Consider the following 27,385-nt stretch of genomic DNA (forward strand, 5'->3'; position numbering starts at 1 on the left):
AGGGAACAGATCTCGACCCAGATTTTAAATATCTGCAATGACTTTAAAGTTTAAACAGTGGGACACAACAACACAGGGCCAGATGAAGGTTGGAGAACAGCCATGAGTTGTTATCTTACAAGTTAGAAAGAATGGGGTCAATTTGTTTTCAAGCGGATACATAATTAGCGTTAAACGAAACATGCTTTAATTAAGTAGAGAATTAGTTACAACATTACAGAACAAAATAGTTTAGGTGGCATGGGAAATGCCTTCTAACAATAATTTTGTCTCCTGAATAGATGTCCTTAGATTTCTCATCTGCTCCTCTACCTTCTCAAAGGTGCCTACACAAGACATGGAAGATAAGAAATTGCTATTTGCAGCAATGATCATGGATGCTTGTAACTCTTCAGCTCTTAAAAAATCCATTTGCAATTCTTCCCCTAGAATCTTTGTTTCAGCCTCCTTTAGATCATACTCAAACAAACACTGATGGAGATCAATGATCAAGTGCTCCATTTCCAACATTCCATTATCTCTAAACTCCAAGAACATTTCTTTTTCATTCATGGCGCGTTGAAGTGAAAGCTCTTTTTCCTTTGTGTTCTTCAAACCTTGCTGTATTTCCAATCCAACAGCTTGTATCTGACTCTCTACATTTGCCACCTTCTTGTTTAGATTTCCGAGTTCCTTTCTAACAACCCCGAGTTTTTCTTGACAATGCTTCACCTCAGCTTGCAGCTTTGTTTTCTCTTCTTCTAACTTGAGTAAATCAAATGCTTTACCACTAAATTGCCAACTTTTCACTGATGAATCTACCTTTTGGGTGTTATCAATAGCAAAGAGAACTTTTTCGCCTTCGCGCTTGCGATTCTCTTCTTCCAATTTGGATTTGATGCCTGCAATATTTTTGGCTAATTCAGCTTCAGATTCTTGGTTCTTCTTTAAAGCATTCTCCAACCCTTGTTTGGAAGCTTGAAGAGAAGCCAACTCCCCTTTCTTTCGGTCAATATGAGATGCCAAGTCTTTCACAGCTGCTCTTGCCTTTGCTTCCCGTTGCTCAAAATAAGAAAATGACCCGTGCTTCATAAAATTTGACAATGAGTATTTGAGGGCAGATAATTTTTTATCAGCTAGAGTTCTTCTATTATGTGCTTCATTAAGCTCAAGGTTCAAGGATTTAAACTGCTGATGTTTGACCTGAATATCATGTTCTATCACTTGAATTTCTCTAGAGAGCTCATCAACCTGTACAATTTCATTTTCAGCGCAGCCAAGCGTTCTGACAGCATCTAAGATTTGTTCATCAACTCTTTCCAGCTTCTCTTTAGCACAATTTAATTCCATTGATAACTTTGCCTCATGGAAATTTGATATCTCAGTGTCCTTTTCAGTGTTGACCAGAATATCAACCTCGTTAACCTCCTTTACAAGCTTTTCTTCTTCATGTACATCTGACTCGAGGCATAAATCAGACCCGGATATAGTAGGATTGTCCTCATGTCTACTATCACCTCTATCTTGCGCTTCCTCGGAAACAGGTTCTACTACTGAGTCTCTTTCCCCTCCATCAACTTCAACAAGCTTTTCCATGCAGTCGAATTCTTCTTTGGTTTCAACTCTTTTATGTTCATAACATGAAAGAGTTCTTTTAAGGTCATCCTTCTCTTGCATGGCTCTTTCATACAAACCCATCAACTTTTCGTTTTCTTCATTGATTTCCACGAGCTGATGTTGGAGATCCTCCATCACTCTTTTCAATGCGGCCTCCTCTTCTGTTTTTTCAAGAGGGTAACCATCTTCAACCTTGGATTCAATTTCTTGAGAATTTTCACCTTTAGTAATATTTCTGTTACTTTCAGCAGTAGCCTGTTCATACAGTTCAATTAATTTACTGTTATCCTCAAGCAGGGCTCTAAGCTTCACCCTTAGCTCTTCATTCTCCCTTGACAAGATAATTGCTGTCTCATGAGCCTCTGCTTCTCTCTGACTAGCATTAGCAATAGCATCAACCATTGTCTTCAATTCAAGATGGCTATTGACGTTAATTGGCATATCAGTCATTGATGGAAGGTCAACTGGCTCCCTTCCTTCTGTAATTTCACTTGTTTGAGATTTCTCTTGTTCAACTTTTGCTTTCAAATCATCAACTTGCCTGCAACAAAAACACATGCATATGCAGAAACAGTGTGAAAAAAGAAATGTACCTAGAATCACGTTAGGCAAAAAATTTGGTCCAATTTAAAATAATCAACCATGGCAAAATTGTTTATGTGAAAAATTAGAGAAAACAATACCTTTCCAATTTTTCTTTCTCTTCAAGGCAAACTTCTAGCCTCTTCCGAATGGTATCCATTTCTGCCTGGTTTTGTATAGCCTGTCAAAGGTAAGGTAATATTAGGTCATAGAAAACCACTGATATTTGACTGCAAAATTGAATTAAGCAGAAAACACAGTACAAGCTAGAATGGTTTAGACCTGAATGCGGAGAAACTCATTTTCCTCCCGAAGAGAAGATTGCCAACGTGACTTTGGACTTGGCTCCTGAAGATAAATATTAACAAGAATTAAATAAATAAATGCATAAGTGTAAATTTTTAAATGCAGGCAAGCACAAAAGAAATTGAACATGCAGACATTGAAAACATAGGCATATATAATCTGTTTATATTATCAAACATGTTTCCTTATAGATAGACATGCATAAATTGAAAAAAATATAGCAAGCTTCCTTATTTAATAGCTGGCCATATGATCAAATTGATGCATGCCCCCAAGAAGATTCAAAATATTATAATTTTGGGGGGCTCAAATAACCAAAGTAAAATAAACTTGTGCATAGAAAGAAAATTATAAATTTTGCTCTTGGTCCAAGATTGGCGTTTACCCTAACAAACTCTAGTATAGAAAAGGGTATAAAAAGAAGTAGACAAACAAGAACGTCAAAAGACAACAAATTAGAAAGCAAGTTCAAAGCTACATTCTCTATTCTAACAGTTGAGCAGCGGTATCATTCTTTGATTTAAACTGCGAGAGGCTTACTTTCAGGAGATTCAAAATATATCCAACATTTATTGCAATATTGCTAAATTGAGCAAGATCTCATGGGCATTATAAACAGAAAAGCACGTTGGATTTAAATGTTGGATATTACAATTACAATATTGGTTATCAATACACAAGTTCATTCATTAACACCAACTAGTCTGAAAATCTTGTAAATTGGTACAATCAAAAAATCTTCTAGGCTTTCTAACTTACATATACTGAGGTAAAGCATGAATATGAATGCAGAATACTCCATTATTCTTACCTTATTTGAAAGAAGATCGCCATCACTATTCAAGTCCTCCACGGAGTCAGCATTTGTTTTCTAAAATTTGCAAAAGAGTAGGTCAACTTAAAAATTTGACAGAAGGAAAAATTTATTATTGTAAAAAAATACAAAAATCAGAGCCATTACCATATCGGGTTCGTGCATAAATTTCCAATCTAGTGCTTCTAACAACTGCACATAAATGTGAAGAAAACACAATCAAAATCTTATAAGGTGAGGGATGCCTCCTACATATAAACACGCTTTAGAGTCAGATCACATCTATTGTGAGACTCACAGTAGCAAATAAATATGAACACGACTAAAAACTTAAATGAACTAGTACAAAAACATCCCTCCCTAGTCCCTACCTTGTTTTGAAGTACCATGATTTGTTCATTCATTAGTTCCCGTTCACCTCCCTCATAAAATGACTTCAACCTGTTTTGGAGATAGATAAGCATTAGCAGCATTAATAAAATGTATAGAAAACCTGTTTTTGTGAACATGGCCAACTGTTTCTCTCGACAAGAGCAAAAGCTTGTTTTCTTGTTTCAAACAATTTGCATATTAGTGTTGTATGATAAGCAATGTAAAGAAACTATGTGATATTATTCATAGTTGAGTGCTCGTTAATTATCATAAGAGGTCATTTCCCAACTATTCTTATAATCGTGAAATCGAAATGAGAAATTTAAGTTGCACAAGAGACCAAGAAAGACTTAACAGCAAAGTTAATCAAAAAAGAAGATTCATGCTGAATCTGCTGATTTAATTAAATTAAAAAGAAAAGAAATCATGCCTTCCTATTTCTTCTTTGAGCTGCAAATTTTCCATAGCAAATTTAGTTACATCTTGACTTCGATCCACCTTGGCCTGCAGGACCTCAATTTCCTTCAAATGTTCCTCTTTTTCACTCAGCAAGTGCGTCTCGGCTGAAATCTTCCCGGAAGCAACTGCTTCTAACCTTTTTCTGTCAGCCTCTCGAAATTTGAGCCTCATCTTCAAACCTTGTATCTCATCTTCCCTTTGTTTCACCTGAATCATCCCAAAGTGCAATCAGTTAATCTCCAAAGATTTACATCACAAAACAATCAAGAACTACTGTGATAACGGATATATATTAACAAAAAAGAATATTATAAACGTACAATATGAATTAACAAAAAAGAATAATTATATAAACGTACAATATGAAGAACTATACAGAAATACCAAAACAGAGATCTATGATAACCTAAATTAGACATAAACAGATAAACTGATAATAAAAAATTCTCAATTGGACCTAAAGCTTCTCTTTTGATTTCATTTTCAATGAAACATTCAAACAAAAATGGTATACAAAACAAGTAACGAGTATACTTCATTTCACATATACCAGCTTCATGGCCGCTTCATTTTCTTCTCTCAGTGCCTGCAATGCTCTCTCTTTATCTTTTTCCCTTCTAAAGGCCCCAACAAGGGCAACTTCATAATCTTTTTTCTGTCAAGAAAAAGAAGCATATCAGTAAACATAGTTATAAAACTGGATGATTTCTCAGACATGCAACAAATATCTACCTGAGATACCCTTTTAGCAGAAGTTAATGGACTGAATGATCCCTGGGCTTGGGCGCCCTCCCACTTGAAGGACGATATCGGAGAACCTGGAAAGCTAATTACTGAAGTGTCATTATCCTGAATTTCTCCTCCAACAGCTAAAGATCGCAAACGGGATACTTCTTTCTGAAAAATAAAATTGCACTCCAAATCACATATTTGGTAAATCTTCTTTAGGAATTAACATGACATGAAATCAAAGTTGTCTTCTATATATGAAATGTGAACGTAGTTTTGCTCACCATAACACGTTTTTATGACAAATAATTCATTGAATTCAACAAAGTATATTGTTATATTGATAGACACAGCAGGTATTAGAAGAGAAAACAAGAAAAGAATGCAAGAATAGGGCAGAACAGCCCAGGAATCTCACAATCTCTGGACAATGTTGTGACCGGCCCGCAAGTACAAAACTGTCTTGTAAGGTGAGTGGTGCCACTCTTTATAAACTCAACATGTATTAGAGGAGAAAACAAAAAAAGAATACCAAAAATAGGGCAGAACATCCCAGGGATCACACAATCTCGCAAGTACAAAACTATCTTGTAAGGTGAGCAGTATCACTCTTTATAGCGTGTGTTTGTTATAGAGTTGGACTTGACGCAGCCGTGCGTTTACCAAGAGGCTTGCATTTCTAGCTTCACAAAACCATGGCAATAGTAGCATTGGGACGCGAGAACATTAACTTTAACGCAATACCAAACAAGCCAATAATCTCTTTTTAATGCAGGACTTGGGTTTATATAATATATATATATATATATATATATATATAAGCATGAACAATCAATCATATAAAATTAATGTAGCTGTTCCACTACCCTTCAAAGTTCACATAATATATCATATTAATAAAGGCATGAACAATCAATCATATAAAATTAATGGAACTGTCCCACTACCCTTCAAAGTTCACATGAAATTATAAAGTGAAAGCTAAACTCTTTCTAACCATTATAATTGTCTCATAACCAATTCAATAGGCATCTATAAAGGCATTATTTGATTCAAAATGACATGCCACTACTAGAACCAAATCACTTAACCATTTCTGTATTTAAAAAATATAGAGGGAATGGGCCACCAGACACTTTCTAAGCAATGACATTAAGTACATAAGAAGAAGAGATTAATCAAAATTAGTGTACCTTAAGTTGTTGAATTTGAAGTCTCATTGCAATGACATCTCCGGATGCATCCTCATTTACAATGGCCTGAAGAAAAAGTACATTGCATGATAGACACATTAAAACTCTACGAACTGATTAACAGTAAAGAAAACTATTTAATAAGCTCTCATTAGTAGGACTGATATATTAAAATTTCTCTACGGAAGCTTCTAACTCTCTTTGAGTACAAACTTGGAATAAAACTATATCTACGATTTTGGGCAAAAAATGGGAGTAAACTAATAAATAAGGATGAAAAGTACGAAAGACATACGTTGTTCTTGATAAATTTAGCACGTTGTGCGAACTTCAGTGTGCTTAATGTCTCAAGCGAGCAACTGCAGGAGTTACTTATTGTCATTGAAATATTGAAATATAAAAGTATATAACTATATGCAGCAAATAAACTTAATGTGGTTAATGACAGAAGAAACGCCACTACAAAATTGGACAGTGAGATTAAGAATCCAGTTACTATGACAAACAAGCAAAACATCGAAACTTGATGATTCCTGATTCCGAAATTTCTTTATGTAAAAGTAACAAGTTCTTATGCAAAGATGATTTGAACATAAAAGAAAGAGATTCACTAACCAAATAGAGGGGCTTATATTTGCAATTATGATAGTTTTTGCATTCCCTCCAAGAGAATCCTGAAAGGAAGAGACAAATACTGGTCTGATTAATCGATAATTTGCAGCTCCTTACTCAATCATAAACTAATTCAGACACTAGTACGTAAATTTTTCCCAAACATTAATCAAGATATTTTCAAATATCTTTGTAAGTTGCAACACTCCGACAAGCTTCTGGCTTTGTATTGCTGATTCTATGGCTCATTTATTAAACATAGAGCTTTTCAATGTAATTGTATGTCATACCAAAGTTATTATTTCGAACTTGCAAAAAAAAAGGGTAATGTAATTTCAAATATCCATATCCAAAAAACATACAGTTCCTTTACGACAAATATTTCATTTTAAAACACTGATATCTGCTACTATCAATCTCCAAATATTGAAATCTAATTGTGAACTGGGACCACCTAAGCAATAGGAATCTAGAAAATTTGTACACTGACCTGAAGTAAAAATGTGAGCTTCGAATCGCGGTAAGGAACATGGTGCGACTTCCCATTAGATATACTGACTAGGTTCATTATCACAAGCCTGCAGTTATAATATTATCACCTATAAGGTTAGTTTTTTAGAAGAATGCCACATTAATAAAATAGACAGTTAACCAAAACCATCAACGAGGATACCGACCCCAAGGTTGAAAGAGACTTGTTGATATTGGTAGCTTCCTTGAGGCGTTCTCCTTCAGCACCAGAACTCTTCTGCCTAATGTCAAGAAGGATATATAGGTAAACAGGCATACAATCCTTGCAAACCAAGGTAGCATAATAGGAAGACAAACATGCATATACATTATTACAGATAATTACCTCTCAGATCCAGCCAAATCAACAAGATTGAGTCGAGCAAATCGAAAGTGAGTTACTCCTTGAGATTCCCACTGACAATAGATAGTTAAATTAATGTGTCATAATAATATACTGGTAAACAATACAAAATGTTTAAGTTTTTCTTTTGCATGAACTAGAAGATAGAGAAAAAAAATACTCACTTGACTCTCAATGATGCAAGTAAATACACTATGAGAACGGCTGCTAGCGCGATTCATATTAGTAGCAGCCACCTTCCTGTTCGCAGCACCCTAAATAAAATCATAACTTGTAATCAATGTCTTTTAACTAGTACGTTGAAGAGAGGTTCGTCGGAAAAATTAAAGAAGCTGTACCGAAAAATAAAGATATAGGTTGTTTTCTCTCAATTTTGGAATTGCAAAATGCCCAAAAGTGGTACAAACTAGTATTATTTTATATAGTTTCAACTTTCAACCAAAAACTAAAATACTCATAAAAAGGTAATACAATCAATTGCTGAAAAACAATACTCAAGAGTAAAGGTGGAGGCATTAAATACCTGAACAAGTAGTTGAATGACATCTCGAGCATTACCAACTTCTACTTCCTTAAGATTTTCCACATAAACACCTTTCTTATTGTCTTCTCTTATCTGCGATATGATTATTGTTTAAAAAAAAAAAGAAGCAGAAAGTAGTATGATATAAAATGCCTCTTTCAAACACCAAAGAAGTGAAGTGAATAGTTAGTCGTTACCTGCAGATTGTTAGATGAAGGGTCCAAAAGATCAAGGATCTGTTCATTGTATATCTCCAAGAAAGAACATTTGCACGTGAATTTTAACTTCTCATCTCTACGCACCTCTTTTTCCTGGTAAAAGTTACAAAAATAACAGACTAAAATTAAATCCAACCAAATTTAACTACATGAATAGAGCCATATTGAGACTGAAGTTAAGACTGGGCAATTATTGTCTAGACCTAAACCAATTCAACTTAAGTATGAAAAAGTGAAAACTTAAAAGTATTATGCAAAATGTTTTCTGTTTTTTCAATTATAAATTTATTTTCAATATATTCATATATTTTAAATATGTATATTAAGTAGTGAAAAACAATAGAAATACTATTTTTATAATTTCTTGTGCAGAAAGTGGAGTGAAAACAAGGTGTCACAATGAAAAAAAAACAATAATAGCATTAGTGGGGTCTTGAAGTGCACCCCTTGTATAAATGGCTTAATGATCATTGCAAACTTGCTTCTTAAAAATGGTGTTTATAAAATGATAGTAGAAAAACCTTGGATTCATTTGGGACTATCTCAGAGACATTGCTTACTCGTTACTTGAGTCCTAAAACCCTAATTAATGGTGAGACGGTTCTTAAATAATGACTGAGCCATTAGTATCTAATTGAATACCATAATAAATTATACCTTTTGAATTCTTGAAAACAAGTGCTCAAAAATTCTTGGTGTCATCCCACAGTTGACACTGTGTCGTCTAGTTCCACCTTCAATGTCACCGAGCATGGTGTGCGTCTTACCACTTCCAGTCTAAATGCAAAAACAATTACTTTCAGTGTGAAAAATTGTTACAACGTTAAATATGTAAAATAATCTACAGAAGATCACAAAAGCTTTACCTACTCATATTAGATACCACAATATTGAACTAAATAAACAAACTAACTAGAATAACAAGACGAGAATCAAAAAAATGACTTACTTGACCATAAGCAAACATGCAGCTGTTGTAGCCTCCCATGCAATTATCTACCATTGGTAAACCAGCTACTTTAAAGAGATTCTCCTGTAACACAAGTTGTGTGAATGTGAAAATCAAGCTTAAAAAAAACTACAGCATTGACACTTATTACTTAAACTTGCACAATAGTTCTAATTCCAACCAAAATGAAATGGATCTAACAAAATTTTACCTGGCTAACAGTCTCGTCTGCAACAAGATCAAAAGTAAACCGCGCCTCAGGAGGTCCAGTCCAAGTAATTGTCTGACAACTCTCTTGCCTAACACATTTACTGTTTCCTTGAACCGAAATCTCGTTATTGCTTAGAGGACGCATTCTAATAATAACCTAGCTCACAAAAATTAAACAAAATCAAACTTCATTAGCCTTAACCAAGTCATAATCCTACTCCACTCCTAAACTATACATAAAAAAATAATCATATATCACATATATCAAACACTTAAATGCAAAATTACAGTAATTTTTAATTCTAATGCCAAACAAATTTATAGCTATACAAGCCTATCTTTGGTTCCACGTTTGGAGCAGCCAGAATTGATTTTGGAGGTGCAAAACTGATTTTGACATCTTTGGTTGCTATGTAGAACTAATTTTGCCTCAAGAATTGATTCTAACTTGAAAGCTAGCTTTTGAGTTAAAAGTGATTTTTACGCTAAAATTTAAAGTTGAACTCATTTTCACATAAACATATTCAAACATAAACTACATTATATTCAACTCACTTTTAAGCAAAATCAATTTTGGTAAACATGCACCAAGTCTCGTTATGATATTCCTTAATTCAGATAAAAACAAATTACAAAAAATATTTTAATAATCGCTAATAACATCCACTTCAAAAAAGTGAAACAAATTAAAATTTTGAATTCATAAAACTACTTCAGAAAAAAAATATATATATTAAAAGCTTAATTTAGATTTTGTGAAGTGAAAATTGAATATGTATACCTGAACATTATGATCTTTCCAGAAAGAAGGATCTTCACACAATTCAAAGCTTTGCATGGACGAAACCGCGGCACTACTTTGTCCAACAACAGATTCATCATCCCAATCGGTAATATTCCGAACTGCAGAGCTTTGAAACAGATTACTATCTTTAACGGAAGATTTCACAAGATCTGGAGTGTTCTGAATCAACGAAATTTGTTCGGATGGATGATTGTGGAATCCGAATCTGGTTTTAATCGCGCTTGCAGCCTCTGATAGAAACGGCATTATAGCGATGAATGAAGGAATTTGATGAAGAATTTGTGGAAATTGAGTTCGGTGAAGTTTTCTAGGGTTTGAAAAGGGAAATGAAGTTGAAGATGAAAGAGGGAAATGAAATTTGAAGTTGAAGTTTGGGAATGATGAAGAAGAAGGAAAAGTGGGTCTGAGAGAGAGAGAAGAAGATTCTGTGATCTAAGGGTGGAAAGTGATTTATTTGAACGGTGGAGATGGATTTGAATTCAAAGTTTGGGACCGTTTGAGATTAGAGATTTGAATTTTGTAGGATGGAGCCAATTCTAACTTTACCCTCCCCATTATTATTTTTTTATGAAATAATCTTTCGTTTACTTTTCTTGTGGTCAAACTTCATATTATTAATCATGTGAGTTTATTTCGGTTGATATAGACGATACATAATATATGTAAAGTTTGGGGTTCGAACCCCGATCACCACCAAAAAAACTTCATATTATTGGTCCTCGTGAGCTTAGCTCAGTTGGTAAAAACATCATAAATAAAAAACTCATCTCTATAAATCAAAGGGTTAACAAAAAAAATTGATATCTAATTTAGTCTTTTACAATCGTCTTGCATCCAATTCAGATTCTCAAGCAAAAAATATATTCAAATTAATTTTTTGAGGCTTCTATATTGAAGATGAATTGGTCTCTAACACACATACGAAAGAGATTAATTTGTTCCGTAAAAAAAAAAAGGACTGATCTTTCTCTGGTACAAAAATGTCATAAACTAATTTTGACTCGTTTTTTTGTTAGAGATTGAATTAGTTGTAAGAAAATTATGAGAAATTAGATCTTCAATATTTTCTTTTTGTTAAGTAAATTATAAGTACAGTAAATATTAATTTTCAAAAAAGCAACAACAGTGCATTTAAACAAAAAATAAATTTACTCGGTAAAAAAATTGCTACAACTAAATCATTACGATTAAACTTTTTGTTTAGGTAGTATTATAATTACACGCATTAGTATGAAAGTTATAGGCTTTTTTATTTTAACATAATATCTTCTACGCACAACATGAAAGAGCCAAAGACTAATCCATCGAATCGGTGATGTTCTCGAGGTTGGATTCGAACTGAAATTTTTTTATATAATATGTTCAATTGATGTGATTCTTTTTTAACACAGCCAGTTGATTATCAAAATTGCAAATTGTCATGAATCGCTACATGTTAATTAACCTTCAATTTTATATAATATGTTAATTAACATGTTAATTAACCTTCGTAAGAAACATAAATCAAGTTTGGACAATGAATTTCAGCGCACATGAGAAACTGTAACAAATGTTGAGTTTCATGAGAATGACGATTGTAGGTCATGTGTTTAGTTGTGAGGGGTTTGGTTTTGTTTTTTTGAAAGAAAAGGATTTTTTTTTCTTTGGTTAATCATTTAATTAAAAAAAAATACAAAACTACCAACATTTAAAATTGGTTTGAAGAGTATTAAGATGAATTTTTGGTCAAAAGCAAGAAAAAGTATGCTTACTAACTTTTTCATTCGTGTTTTTAGGTGAGAGTAAGTTAACGACCACCATATATATATAGAGAGGGGGGTGGGGGTGGGGAATAAGTAATAGTAAAAATTTAGACAAAAGAGTACAAGAAATAAATAATTATTATTTTTGAGGGAAAAAAATTAAGTTTATAGTTTTTTGAAGGAAACTTAAATTTATAGTTTGTTGAGTTTTTAAATGTAAAACAATAAATTCATTTAAATGTTTTATTGAGTTCTTTTATTCCTAAAGGAAAAATAAATAAAAATGAAAATCTCCCTTCAAAAAATAATAAAAATAAGAATTTGTAAATATATTTTCGATTGAAAAGATTGGGTATGACTATTTTTTTTTTTAAATTGTAATCTATTGCATGGATGAGATGAAATATATTACAAAAATCTATCTTGCTAATGTAATTGACTTTGAGTTGCATTATATGCAATTTGAAATCAACCTAAGATGTTTTTATGTCCATTGCTTGCATGAAAATTGCTGTTCACACATTAGAGAAGGCTGGGACACACATGTAAAATACGTTTTTGCCCCCTCGGCAGTTAACTGCCGAGGAATTAAAAATCCGGCTGCAGTTAACTGCCGAGGAATTCCTCGGTAGTTAACTGCCGAAGTTTTCTGAACTTAAACAAAACGAAACAGAATCAGTTCCAGTTTCGAAAATTGCTTTCAAACACATCCAAAACCACCCCAAGTGCCCATCCAATTTCGATTTTTGAGCAAAATCAAGTGCATCATCTCCATTTAATCACAAGTAAGTATCTTGACTCATTTTTAATCATAATGTTAGTTTGTGTAGTTTTTTTTTAAATAAAATTGGTAGTTTGCATGTGGTTAGGGTTGATGTTGGAATTGATATTTAGATGATTGCATGTACTTTATAATTGAATGTAGGTGTTGTGAATGTTGTTTGAATGAGTTTTAAGTACAATGTGGTTTTGAATGATGTCAAATTAACACAATTTGAGTTTGTTTGAAACTTTGCACACAAAGTGTTTGAAAAAATGCCCAAATGAGAATTGTATTGATTTTTTAGTTAGTTATGTACTTAGAGATAAATGTAGTTGATGGAAATGATGTTTAGATTATGTTTAAGTCGAATGTGGTTTTAGAATGTGATGTCAATGGTTTTTAGAATGTTGATTGTTGTTAATGTTAATGATTAAGTTATGACTAGTGTGTTTAATGTGTTTGATTATGTTATGGAAAATGATGTTAATTTATTAAAAATTTGTGTAGATATGGCCGATCAGGAGCCCATTGATCCATCTAAGATGATAGGTGGTAGGCGTGCTCAGACACAAAGCTACCGGAAGGAGAAGGAGAGGAGAAACGCACATATCCCAAAGTTTAATATTTATCAAGTTTAATATTTATTAGTTAAATGTTTACATTGTTTTCAGTGCCGCAAGAAGCGTGTTGTAAAGCCTATTAATCACGGCCCTAAGATTTTGAGTCTCGGACGTCCAAACGACAATCAGAGATGGTTTTGGGATCCGCTTAGGGAGAGTGGCTTACATGACTTGGTTTTCTTGGGGTACGCCACTGTGCCTCACGCTTTGCTGATGACTCTATGCGAGAGGTGGCATTCCGAGACCAGCACTTTTCACATGCCTATGGGGGAGATGACTGTGACTTTGGATGATGTCGCATGTCTTATGCATGTCCCGATTGAAGGGCGGATGTTGGGCCACCGGAAGAAGATGCTGAGACATGAGGGAGAGGCACTACTGATGACTCACTTGGGTGCGTCGAGGTCGCAGGCAGAGAAAATCTGCAATACTGAGTATGGTGGATACATTAGTTATCCTAAGCTGAGGGAGTTTTATACGACGCACCTTGGTAGAGCCAACCTTTTGGCGGATACACAGGATCCAGAGGAGCTGGAGGAGTTGGAGAGGGTTAGGACTTATTGTGTGAAGTCCTACCTTCTATACTTGGTTGGATGCCTGTTGTTTGGGGATAGAAGCAACAAGCGCATCCAGTTGATTTATTTGACGGCTATGGCGGACGGCTACGCGGGGATGCGTGCTTATTCATGGGGAGGGATGGCACTTGCATACCTGTACGATGAGTTAGCTCAGGCTTGTTTGCCCGGAGACAGGCAGCTTGGGGGAAGCGTGACACTGCTCACTGTAAGTAAAAATTAAATTTAAATTTAATTTTTTTTGTTAACTATTATTATTTTGTTATATTTTGTTATATTTTTTCGTTAACTTTAATTTTTTTGTTAACTATTATTATTTTGTTATATTTTGTTATATTTTTTCGTTAACTTTAATTTTTTTGTTAACTATTATTATTTTGTTATATTTTGTTATATTTTTTCGTTAACTTTAATTTTTTTGTTAACTATTATTATTTTGTTATATTTTGTTATATTTTTTCGTTAACTTTAATTTTTTTTGTTAACTATTATTATTTTGTTATATTTTGTTATATTTTTTTTGTTAATTGTAAATTTTATTTTTTTAGTTAACTTTAATTTATTTATATGTGATTTGTATGGTTTATGCAGGCATGGTTTTTGTCGCACTTCCCTAAGTTTTACACTGTTGATCCAAACCCGGACTACATTGAAAATTTACCGGTTGCGGCGAGGTGGACTCTTCAGAAGGGTCATGGAGAGGGGGCCACGTATCGGTCATTGCTTGATCGCATTACGTTTGATGACGTATGCTGGAGGCCGTACGAAGGGCACAGGGAGTTCCAGCCTTTCGAGGAGGTATTTTGGTATTCTGGTTGGATCATGTGCGGCGACCGTAGGGTGTACCGTCACCTGCCGGAGAGGGTATTGAGGCAGTACGGACACGTCCAGTCCGTACCTAGACCTCCGACAAATGTTCCAGCGCTGACACCGGCTGAGATTGTGCAGGCCTTCACGGACTTCCGCACTCACACGCTTAAGGCGGATGATTGGGGTGAGCAGGCAGGAGAGCAACCATGGCGTATGGCAGAGGGCTATGTACGATGGTACACGCTTATGTCTCACCCTCAGATTTTGCCACTTCTTCCGGGAGATGTTCCGAGGCCTCCAAACGAGGAGCAGATCGTTGCAGAGCAGTGGGAGCGGTACGAGGCGAGAAGCTCCCCTGACACCTATGACATGGTTAGCGGCGCTGTTGCCCATGCTGATGAGTTTTTGGGTCAGGAGGTGATGAGCATGACCCCTCAGCAGTTGTATGCGGCCTTGCAGGATGTTAGGCAGCAGATCGCGCCGATCATTACCAGGAGGAGAGCCCAGAGACCGAGGAGGAGACACCAGCAGCACCAGCATGACCAGGACCAGCAGTAGGATTAGGACTGCTACTATTTTTAGGATTTATTTTTAGGACTTTGGTGTATTTTCATGACATTTGGCCGTTTTGTTAGTACAGTACATTTGTTGTTACTTTGTTTGGATGACATTTTTTTATGACAATTGCTCGTTTCCGTATTATATTTTCAATTTCAGTTATGTATGTAATTTGATTTGACTAGCTTTATGGTTTGGCATCGAAACAATGTGTTTACAATGTGTAAAAACACATGTAACAGGTTCTGCCTTCAACAGGTTCTGCAAATACTGGCTTCAGGATTACTCGGCAGTTAACTGCCGAGGAAAAGATGAAACCGGCGGTAGTTAACTGCCGAGGTTTTCCTTGGTTCTACACTGCCGAGGTTTTCCTCGGTACTAAACTACCGAAGTTTGTTTTTTAATTTTTTTTTTTTTGATTTATTTTGTTTACTTAGAATTTTGTTAGAAAATTATTAGAAATTCTTTAAAAATTATTTTATGTTATTTAAAATATTGCGATAGAGTGAATTCGAATAAATATTGCGATAGCGTGAATTCGAATAAATATTACAATAAATATTGCGATACAGGTTTCGTTACATTACATAAATGGGGCATTCCAACTACAACAACTGTCTTACCTCTGAAATGGGGTAAATTCAAACTTGCCAAACGGCGAGGACTCAAGCATTTCGCTCGCTATTCATGCTTTCCTTTGAAAAGAATAAATTTTTGTCAGGCTTGATTTAGATGAAGGTATTCAAGTGCCACCGAAATGAGGTCCATTCCTTGACACCTAATACCTTCATCTAAACCATCCTAACAAGAATTTAATCTTTTCAAAGGAAAAACATGAATAGCGAGCGAAATGCTTGAGTCCTCGCTGTTTGGCAAGTTTGAATTACCCCATTTCAGAGGTGAGACAAATGTTGTAGCTTGAATGCACCTTACCCTAACTAATGACGATCTTCTGGTGGAATCAAGCTGTTGATGATATCTTCAGTTGATCTCAGCAACGTCACCCGCATATCGATCCACTGGAACTTGGTGTGCTCCCAAAACATGCTCGTCACGTTTTCGTCGTTCTTTAACTCCACCCAAGTGAATGATACGCTCCCCTCGTCGAGCTTTGGACGTTTATACAAAATATTTTGCACCCTCCTTGTGTCTCTGGGGTTGACTCCTTGGTAGAATTCATTCAGTTGATCCTTGAGACCTCTTAACGCTACATCAAGGCACCGAACCTTCAACCTATGAGTTTCTCCGCCGTTGAATGTTGCATGAACGTCGATCCATCCGGCCATTGTTTCAAATCTACACACATAGAAATTTAAAAGAATCAATGAAAAACTCATTCAAACATTGCAAATTATACATAGACTCTAAAAATCATAAATTAAAAAAAAAAATTAACGTAAAATATAGCAAAATTATTCAAATTATATTTACTCTTAAAATAAATCATATAGTCTTACTAAAATAAAATAAAAAATATAAAACACCAAATTAAAAAATAACCCTAAAATTTTTAAAATATAACATAATCATCATGCAAACATTTTAACAAAATTAATCAACTAACATCTAATCTAAAAATGATTTATAACATGTAAATCTAATTAAAAACTAAAATAAAAAATTAATTTAAAACACCAAATTAAAATATAACCAATAAACTTTAAACTATAACATAAACATCATACAAACATTTTACTCTAAAAATGAATTATACTATGTAAATCTACTCAAAAACTAAAATAAAATAAATATACTCAAAAACTAAAAAATAAAAACATTTATAACAACTAAAATTTAAGTTAATAGCATTATAATTACTTACTTGTGATTTTGTTGAATAAATTTGGTTGGATTTGGTTGGGTTTTTTAGAGAGATTTGTGAGAGAGATTTGAGAAAAAAAATTTGAAGATGTGATGAATAATGGAGATGAGAGAGCTTCTGCCAGACTTGTAGCAGAAAACTTCGGCAGTTAACTACCGAGGAATTCCTCGGCAGTTAACTGCAGCCGGATTTTTAATTCCTCGGCAGTTAACTGCCGAGGGGGCAAAAACGTATTTTACATGTGTGTCCCAGCCTTCTCTAATGTGTCAACAGCAATTTTCTGCTTGCATTAGATGCAGCAAACAAGATTGGGATCATTTAAGTTAATACCTCGTTTTGCTTAGTTATTATTTAGTTGCTAGACAGTTTCATGCTTATCTTTAATGGAAACTTTTGAAAAACATATAAGACCATCTTCAATGGTGGTGTCTTTACCAATTAAGACACCGTACCTAATAGGTACCCCCATTGGAGAATTTTTTTTTTGGGGTCTCTTAAGACCCGGGGTCTTATTTAAGACCTCCAACTTTAAACGGGACCCGCACGCTTTTAATATTAAAAAATTGAAATGTAGTGATATAAAGTCATTGATAGTTGATTAGTGGGTCCCATTTAAGAACTTTGTGTGAGATCTGGGTTGGAGGGATTGAGTGCTTATTAGGTACTACTATTAAAAAATAATAAAAGAGTAATGTGTACGTGTGGAACCCATTTAAGTACCCAAAAATGGGTGTCTCCATTGTGGATGCTCTAAGTTTTATATTTTGTTCTATGTTGTTTTCCACCTTTTTCCTTTTGTGATGAGAATACACGAGCCATATGACCTCTCTTATTATTTGAAAGAAAAAATTAATTTAGTTGTACATATATGGCCAACTTATAAAGGTTGTCATTTGTTTTGTTGATCAGTAATAGAGGATGTTGTTTGTTCGAACTATCTCTCATTGTACAATTATCTCTCTCTCTCTCTCATTGGTCTCTAACATTGTATATTTACTTTGTGTAAGATACTATCAAGCATGTCACAAGGCAATGAAAAGGGGAAGACAAACATAGTAGGAGCAATCTCTATTCTTAACTCGTATTTTAATTTGGTTACAATCTTCATTCTTAACTCGTTTTTAATTTGTTTTTTTCTTAACTTCATTTCATCCCGCTCTGTTTGTTTTAAAATTTCATATGGATTTCATTATCCACTCTTTTTAACCTCTATTCTTTTATAATATTTCCATATTTATGACATAAAGATGAATTATAAGACGTCTACAGTACTTTTTAATCAATATTTCTCCAACCATTTCCCCAATGACACAATAACCATTGAGTAAAGAATTATATGCAACGATGTCAGGTTTAATTAGGCATGGCAATGGGGCGGGGTGGAGACGAGTTTTACCTTCCCCATCCCCATACCTTATTCTCATATACTTACCCGTTACCCTACCCATACCCAACAGGGATGAGAAATCGAACCCCATCCCCGTCCCTGACGGGTTCGGGGATCCCATCGCCGTACCCGCAGTGAATTATTTTTTAATAAAAAAAAGTTTTTTTTTCCAACCCCAATGGCAACTTTGTAAAGCATGATGTTCCCTTTAACATTTCCTTAACTTAATGATTTGGTTGCTCCTTTAAAAATCAAAGGCAATTTTTATAACATGGGAATTATTAAACCAAATAACATAACATGATCTAGGATTGTGTTTCTATTTATATAAAAAGGGGTAAAAAATATAATTTTTTACATTTGGGATGGGTATGGGTATGGGTTCGGGGTGGGTACATATAACCCCGTTACCCGTCCCATACCCGTGTTTTAAAATCGAGGAAAACCCAAACCCATACCCATGGGGACGGGTATTGTTGCCATGTCTAGGTTTAATGCCTAACCTAAGCATTCTAGGGATTACAGACTTGACAACATTAAGTTTCCCCTCTTTGCAAGATGCTTCTATCAGTGTAGTATATGTGAACAAGTTAAAAACTACTTTATGACTCTCCATTTGGTGAAAGAGCTTCAAATTGGTTGGCACGCACAAATGTGCATATAAGAGCATTAAAAGTGATGATGTATGGAGAAATACTTTTCGAAAGCATCACGGGATACAGGTCGAGAGCTTCATTTGGCTTACCCTCTTTGCATAAACAATCAAAGATTGTATTGTACATCACTTCATCTAAAAAGAATGAATGACTTTCAACTTCTGTGAGAATGAGTATTGCAGGAGCAAAATCTCTAGTTCTGTAGATACCATCAATCAATGTTCCAAATGTAAAATGGTCCACTTCGTAACTAGCAGACTTGATCTCATCAAAGATCAAAAGAGTTTCATTAACACGATTATTAACACACAAGCTTCTTAAAAGTGTGTTGGTAGTCACTACACTAGGCTTAAAACATAAAGTAATTTTTTTACCCAACACAGAATAACAAAGATCAATGCGACTTAACTTTCCAGCACAAAATTTCATAAGATTTACCTTTTCGTAGAAGTTCATAAGAATGTTGAAAGTGACCAAGTTGGGTTTGAACCCGTGGAGTTCCATCAGATTTATAAAAGCACGAAGATTGTGATCATGTGAAATTTTCATAATGTTGCTCAAGAGCTTGTTCAGTTACATGATGTTGGGATCTGGTTTCCTCTCAATCAAATCTTTGAATTCAGATGTAACCTCACGATCAGTGGTGTGGTGCGAGAAGAAGGAAAAGGGAGAAGAGAAGATAACCTTATTCGCAGCCAAACCCAGTATTGATGAAATCATTTTGACTCGTCTTTGACGATTCTTTGGAGAGAAATTTTTTTCTTTTTTTTCTATGTCCAATCTAATTTTAACCAAATTGGTGTTTCTAGATTGTTTTAAATCTATCTTGCAAATGTAATTGATTTTGAGTTGCAGCATATACAATATTAAATCAGTCCAATTTTTACACATATTTAATGTTAAAGAAAATATAACTAGAAGATAAAGCAATAAAGTTTAAACTATTATTCCCTAAAAAAAGTTTAAACTATTGTAAAGATTATAGAAAATTGTTTTTCTCACATAGAGATTGTTTTATTTAGTAGTATTGTTTTATTTATTTATGGTACATATTATACAGTTAATTTCCCGTGGACATAATTTTTAGTGCAAAAACTCTTTGGTTAAAACATCAAAAACATATACATAGTTTATAGGGTTAATAGGTCTTTACCCCCTGTAATACTGGTCATTTCCGGTTTTCTCCCTGTAAATTTTTTTTTTGATTTACCCCCTGTAAATTTTTTTTATTTACCCACCTAGTAGGCCAAACAAAAACCAATTTTATTTTTTTTCAAGAAATTTTCGTTTATGTTTGGCCTATTAGGGGGGTAAATCAAAACAATTTTTTTTTAGAGGGGGGTAAATAAAAAAAAAAATTTACAGGGGAAAAACCAAAAATGACCTATATTACAGGGGGATAAAGACCTATTAACCCTAGTTTATAAATATGAATGTTACCAATATTTATCTCACAAATCATGCAAAATCAGTTTAGCATATTTAAAACGATGAAAGTATATATTTATTTGATTTTCATCTTCATCATTAGTCTACCAAAGGGAAAGTAAACAAATAAATCAACTTTACCAAAATAATAAGCTCATATCATAAAAAGTAAATATGAACAACAACAAAAGAGAAGCAAAAAGAGAAGCAAAAAGTATAATAAAGTAACATTTATGCAAACAAAATCTCATGAAGTCTGTGTACAACTATATTTCAAATTGAAATAAGATGTACATAAAACTATGATAATGATATGATAAAATGTGAATAAAAAATGTCATGAAATGCTAATATATTTTAATAACATAGATTGTTGTAAACTTCATATAATAATGACTTGTATTGTTATCAAGACATGTGAACATTTATCAAATGATCGGATTGGTTCTAAGGTGTACATGTGCAACATATGATTTATAGTAGGCCACTATTATTTAGCATTGGATCAAAGTTATTTCACTTAATCTATAATATAAAGGTAAAACATTCAACACTAATTGATATACCCACCATATCATATCAATCAAATTTATCCATAAACACATAACAATATTAATATGGAGCATCATATCATTATAATTTTACTTACATAAAGCATAAAAATTTTCAAAAACATAGAAAAAAACACTTGGCTACATCTTATTGAGTAGTACCACCAAAGAATATTATGCCTATTGAGATCATACAAACGAGACACAACAATAAAGATGAAATACATTCAATTACGTATTGCTACTTCTCATTCTCTCAATGAAATAAAGAAAAGTATCTTCTAAAAACAACATTACTTAGGTACCATTTGACCAAACTTATTTTTGATATAAAAGCTACTTTACAACTAAAGTTAAATACAAATGCTTTTGAAAAAAGGTTAAACTTGTTTGGCAATTTTATTTTATTTGAACTTTAAAAAACTTCTTATAGGTTAATAGAGTCTATGGTCTTATTACAAATTATATAAAAAAATAAATCTCAAAATATTTTGAATTTTTTTTGAAGGATTTAAATAAATTTATTAAAAGCAAGTTAAAGTTGTATGACAATTTTTTTTCTAACTTGAAATCAATTTCAAATTTAACATTCTTTTGTTACAATAATTTTTTTATTTATAAAAGTAATGATGATGATGATAATAATAATAATAATAATATATTGCTCAAAAAAATAATAATAATATATAATAATCACTATAAATAAATGAAATGTTTATAAAACACAATAAATACATATATGGAAAAAAATGTCTGCAATATAATAGCATTAATAAAAAATAATTAATTTTGAGAAATAACAATATTTAGTACAACTTTTAAAAAAACAATAATTTTTTGTTGAGGAGTGCTAGCAACACTCTCTTTTGAGCACTCTCTCTAGCACTCACTCTTTTATTGGGTGAAATCAATGTATGACCTACACTTTGGAAATGGAACCCACATAAAGTGGTGGGACATACATTGATTTTATCCAATAAAAGAGTGAGTGCTAGAGAGAGTGCTCAAAAGAGAGTGTTGATAGCATTTCTCTTTTTAGTTTGATGTATTCATTAAAATTTGGTTTAATAATATCTGTGGTCAGTGAATTAAATGTCCTATTGTTTTTATTTTGAAACATAAAAATTTGTGATGTTAATTTAAAAAATTGGCCATTCATCTAATATTAAGTAAGGGTTATTAAAAATAGAAATCATTTTTTGGGTATTTGCAAGCAACATATACTCAAGATATTCTTCTAACTATCTTTGTTGACGGGTTAGACCAACATATGTCACCCGTAGAGTACCTTACTATCTTTTTGTATAACCTCATAAATTCATTATTTCTTATTGACGAGGTTTGCCTTGTTTGTCACAAGGCATGCTTAAATACATTTAAGGAATACACAATTTATTCTAAGGAGCTTCCAGACTTCAAATACAACACATAACTTTGTTAGGAATGTCTTCATTGATATCTTTAGGGGGACACACATATCAATGAATAAAGAGTTGTCTGTGAACTTCTTCATCGACACACATGAAGGAAGATCGATGCTTATGCCAACAAATGTTATGGTATATGAGTGGATAAGAGAAAAACATGCATGTATGAACTTGATTGAGTTTACCCATTTGTAGAAGATTTTATTGTGGGATAGACAACCCTCGAAGCTACTTCAAACAAAATGGAAAAAGAAAAAAAAAAAACGTGTTTTAACATTTAACAATATTTAGTGCGCAAGATAAATAGACATTATATGATACAACTATCATATCTTGTTAAAATCGGGTGTTTGATGCAGCAACACGAAAAAATAATTTAAATTTTAAACTCAGTACTTACTCTATGTTGGTTATTTTAATTTTAGTTCTTGACCTTTTTGTCTATAATTATTTTTTTAATAAAAGGGAAAGAATAATTGGCTATCCTTTGGGTGATATATCCGTGACGCGACGCAAACACTGTTGGCCTTTGAAATGTTGAATTAAAATTAAAATACTTAACAATGAAGAAATTATTTATTATTACAACAACTTACAAGAAGAAGAAGAAGAAGATAGAGTGTGGGTGAGTTCAACATCTTAACATTTTCACATTGAATCATGAATGAGGTTTTGACAAGAGCCGATGTAACTGCAAGCACCGCTTCATCATTATCCCCTTTTGTTCCTTCCTCCAATCTTCCTCTCATCTCTGCTTTTCTCTCTTTCGCTCTCGCTCAGTTTCTCAAGATCTTCACTACCTGGTGCGTTACGATTTCAATTTTCACTCTCACTTTATGTTTTCAACCTTTTCAGTTTTGTTAATTATGGTGAATTAGGGATATAATAGATCTATTTCTCGCTAATTCCGTTATCGTGTTTGCTTAATTGACATGCTTGATTAGGTTAATTATGAGAATATATGGGAGATTGTGCGGTTTATGACTTGAATTCTCTATGGTTAAGTGTATGTTTGATTCCGCTGTGATTTTGTATAATTGATTATGGCTTAAAGCTATAAATTCTAACTTCAAGTTAGAATCATTTCTGGAAGCAAAATCAATTCTACTAAAAAATATCCAAACATGTCAAAATCAATTCTACAATTGGACAGGGATACCAAGCATGTACTTTGAATCCTCTAACAGTGAAACTAAACATACACTTATGTTTGGAATCAATGTAGGTACACAATGATTTTACAAAATCGCGCCGCCAATCCAAACATGTCTAAGTTTTAGTTTACACTATTAAAGTTTAATGCATGTTTAAGGTGTTTGCTGATATCATGAGTGAAATACAATCGATTTTGTGGCGTTTTAAATACCGATGGTCTCGTTTCATTTATTATTTTTTGTTTTCAGTTTTAATTACAAAATTGTCGCATCGTTTTTAAATTATAAGGTAGGTGTTTTTCAAAATTGTGTAGGAAAGGAAACACATAATCACTTTAATCTTTAAGATTCTGTGTAGAACTTCTAAAAAAAAAAAGATTCTGTGCAGAAAGAAGTGAAAATAGCCTTTTATTGTTTTCACTATTTATTTCTTTACACATGAAAATCTGGATTAAAAGTGAAAGCAATGTTTTATTTTTGTAATTCATACTAAAGATAGTGGAATCAGAAAATGAATATAAAATCCAAACATACCCTAAAAGTGTGTTTTGTCTAGAAGTGGACGATTTTGTTATGCGCCACTTTGAGAGAGTGGAAACTTGGAAATGTGAACTTAATCTTTTTCCAAAACTTTTCTCCTAGATACTCAGGTATAAGGAAAAGAGATGGGATTCTAAAAGGTTGCTTGATTCGGGCGGGATGCCTTCATCACATTCTGCGACTGTGTCGGCTTTGGCTGTGGCGATAGGTTTCCAAGAAGGGATTGGGTCATCTGTCTTTGCCATCGCCGTCATCTTGGCATGTATTGTATGTATTTCATCCTTTCATTCATTTATGATTAAATAGATTGTTCTGTTCTTGATTAGCTTTGACTTGCAACTTCTCTCACTTTCACCGAAGCTCGTGGTTTTCATTTTTCTAGTTCTTATTTTTTATTTTATTTTATTATTGATTTTTTTTATACTTAAGATTCTTACATGCTTGGGCTGAGTCAGTCGTTCCTTATTAATTAACTTGGACATTATATTTTAATAAGTTTATTTGAATAAAGAATAACAATGACCTTCATAAACTTGGGATTTGGAAAAGGAAAAAAATACAGAAAGACTGTGACACTCTTTGAGCTTCATATACGAGTTTTATTTGGTGTGCACTGAATCTATGTTTTTTTAAGACCCTGGGTGTTCTGATCCCTACTTATTTCATAACTATTGAAAACAACTTGCACTAGCATTTTCCATGATGATTGTCACGGTGCTTCCATTTATAGAGTATTGGAAATTGCTTTGAATGTGTTCGTGGTTAACATTTTTTGTGGGCTAACCCACTGTGATTATGGTATTTGACCCTAGTAGGCGCCCCAAGGTATCTTCATGGCTTAGACCCTTTGCCTTTGGGTCTGCTATGGGACTAATTCTCGAGTTGGCAGTGGGATATCTGTTTCTTATACTTTTATAAGGGACTGATGCCTCCCAAATGTGCGACTTCAGAAATCAAACTTAGGTTATTTTTTTGGGGAAGACTTATATTACCAACTCTCCCAGTACTACCATGTTGGTATTAACTATTTCTTTTATGTGCGTAGTTTGTAGTCTACGAATGTTGAGTTCATATGTAAATAACAACTTTTTGTGTCATGTAAACCACATACACATCGGAAGATGCTGAAATATGTTGATTGCTATTTTCTTTACAATTATTTCTTCAATAGAAATTCATAAGGATTTTTCGTCCAATGAGTCATGCTTCCTTATTTTTGGTTATTTTCTGGTCAAGATGGTATTTGTTTAGAGCCTGGAAAATATAAATGTTTTTCCTGGTAATTAGTGTTTTATTCGGTTGATTTTAATACTTTTAATATAGTAGTGACAAAGTTAGATTTTTTGATACTTTTATAGGTAATGTATGATGCCACAGGAGTTAGACTTCATGCAGGCCGGCAAGCAGAAGTAAGTACTTTTACTTGATGGTAGTGTTATCGACTTGCTTTACTTTCCCACTTGCTTTACATATACACTCATTTTGTATGTTGCTTTCTGTCACATTGCAGTTGCTTAATCAAATTGTGTGTGAATTACCTCCGGAACATCCTCTGTCCAATGTCAGACCATTACGTGATTCACTTGGTCATACCCCTCTTCAGGTGTGGTGTGCTTTTTTTCCGAGTTTACTATTGTTCCAGCACTTATTTTGATAGAGATGTCTACTACTATTTATTATGTTTAGTGACCAACAATTTTATTCAAATTTCATTCACTAGTAATACTTTTGTTTGGAGTATATTATCTGAATAAACAGAGGTTCTCCAAAATCTCTTGCAATGCCATTTCTTATATGTGGTCGAACCCATAATTTCAGGCCTTATCTTTGAAAGTACAATTACAAACATAATTATTCATATGAATTAGTTGCCATGCACCAGTAGTTTATCAGTACCTTAATCTCTCAAGTCTTAAGATTCGGATAAGGGAACCACTTTACATAGTCCTCTGTTTCTGAACATTCAATACATATAGTAATCATTATAGCATTATAACTTGACTTCCTCATTATCCAAGTATCAATATATCACCTACTATTGTTTATCTTTTGCACAGGTTGTTGCTGGTGGTTTACTGGGCTGCATTATAGCATTTTTAATGAGGAAATCAAGTTAAGATGCAATGCTATGTGAATGATATTAATTATTTATCTTGTCACAACTGGCCATGCACGGCGAAAAGGAGAGCGTCATGGAAATGGAGTAAAAGCTTGCTTTTGTCGCAAGCATGCAAGCGTGTAAAAAGATCGTATGTTAAGGGATCTCCTTGGTGCTGGGAAATCCATCGTCCCCATTTTTTTTGGACATTCAAACTTCTCTTGTGAACAATAATGTATTGGTTTGTTAACTGTCTTAATTAATTGTTGATGATTGGACACGATTTGAGATAACACTGTCCTTTATTTGACGACTTGTTTTCCACACATTGTGGGTAGCATTTCATTTTCATTCGTTAGTAGATTATTTGATCAAGGTTCGTTTGAAGTTTTGACCTGTCAAAAACTTTGACTGTCACGTGTTATCTAATAGGTGTTATAATTTTCATATTACCCGAAGTTACATGTTAGGACTTGCAAATTGGATTTTACCTTGCAGGTTTTTAGAGATTTTGGTCTGCTCCACAGTTCACGTAATTTTCATTGGAAATTTGAAATAAGTCATACGATGCTCTCCATCTCAATCTTCAATCTCAAATGATGTGTATGCTCGAATATCAATAATTCTAAGCTATAAGGGTCCATTTGGTACGCCGAATAATAAACAAGATATGATAACTCCTCTCTCGATCCAAAGTTTGATGACACAACATGATACAATGAGTTAACCGTAAAACTTATAATATCTTGTCTCATTAATTCAAATTCCTACATTGATCCAAAGCTTGATGACAACATGATACATGAGTTAATCGTGAAACTCACCATATCTTGTCCCATCAATTCAAATTCCTATCTCATCAATTCAAATTCCTATCTTGAATATGAGCTAAGTTATAATCCTCCAAGATAGGATAAGAAAATATAATTTAAATTTAAAAACTAATTATGATAAAATATAAATAAAAACTAATCTGATATTAAATTAAAAATTAAAAATATCAATAAATGAT

General features: G+C 33.4%; 2 protein-coding genes across 2 annotated transcripts; one reads left to right on the forward strand and one right to left on the reverse strand.

Moving 5' to 3' along the window:
• Positions 1-164: 164 nt before the first annotated feature.
• Positions 165-10,595, reverse strand: LOC146950323 (P-loop containing nucleoside triphosphate hydrolases superfamily protein). Its single transcript, XM_085746253.1, has 22 exons — positions 10,219-10,595; positions 9,439-9,594; positions 9,228-9,311; positions 8,936-9,055; positions 8,258-8,371; positions 8,061-8,153; positions 7,702-7,791; positions 7,520-7,590; positions 7,341-7,415; positions 7,154-7,241; positions 6,667-6,725; positions 6,347-6,410; positions 6,052-6,117; positions 4,862-5,026; positions 4,680-4,784; positions 4,101-4,336; positions 3,670-3,739; positions 3,446-3,490; positions 3,296-3,355; positions 2,461-2,526; positions 2,280-2,359; positions 165-2,137 (listed from the first exon to the last, which is right to left on the reverse strand). The coding sequence occupies exons 1-22, from the start codon at positions 10,486-10,488 to the stop codon at positions 232-234; spliced, it is 4,083 nt and encodes a 1,360-aa protein (XP_085602379.1). The 5' UTR covers positions 10,489-10,595; the 3' UTR covers positions 165-231.
• Positions 10,596-23,111: 12,516 nt separating this feature from the next.
• Positions 23,112-26,683, forward strand: LOC146950324 (Acid phosphatase/vanadium-dependent haloperoxidase-related protein). Its single transcript, XM_085746258.1, has 5 exons — positions 23,112-23,384; positions 24,386-24,542; positions 25,634-25,684; positions 25,786-25,878; positions 26,333-26,683. The coding sequence occupies exons 1-5, from the start codon at positions 23,242-23,244 to the stop codon at positions 26,390-26,392; spliced, it is 504 nt and encodes a 167-aa protein (XP_085602384.1). The 5' UTR covers positions 23,112-23,241; the 3' UTR covers positions 26,393-26,683.
• Positions 26,684-27,385: the final 702 nt, after the last annotated feature.

This window comes from Medicago sativa, chromosome 2 (genome assembly GCF_051527215.1).
Source record: "Medicago sativa cultivar Bolivia chromosome 2, Bolivia_mono, whole genome shotgun sequence".
NCBI lineage: Eukaryota > Viridiplantae > Streptophyta > Magnoliopsida > Fabales > Fabaceae > Medicago > Medicago sativa.

Coding starts and splice junctions, on each gene's coding strand:
- LOC146950323 (XM_085746253.1), bottom strand. CDS start 10,488: ATGCCGTTTCTATCAGAGGCTGCAAGCGCGATTAAAACCAGATTCGGA. Junction 9,056..9,227: donor GCATGTTTGCTTATGGTCAA/GTAAGTCATTTT, acceptor TTTTGCATTTAG/ACTGGAAGTGGTAAGACGCA. Junction 3,356..3,445: donor TTATGCACGAACCCGATATG/GTAATGGCTCTG, acceptor TGCAAATTTTAG/AAAACAAATGCTGACTCCGT.
- LOC146950324 (XM_085746258.1), top strand. CDS start 23,242: ATGAATGAGGTTTTGACAAGAGCCGATGTAACTGCAAGCACCGCTTCA. Junction 24,543..25,633: donor CCGTCATCTTGGCATGTATT/GTATGTATTTCA, acceptor ATACTTTTATAG/GTAATGTATGATGCCACAGG. Junction 25,685..25,785: donor ATGCAGGCCGGCAAGCAGAA/GTAAGTACTTTT, acceptor GTCACATTGCAG/TTGCTTAATCAAATTGTGTG.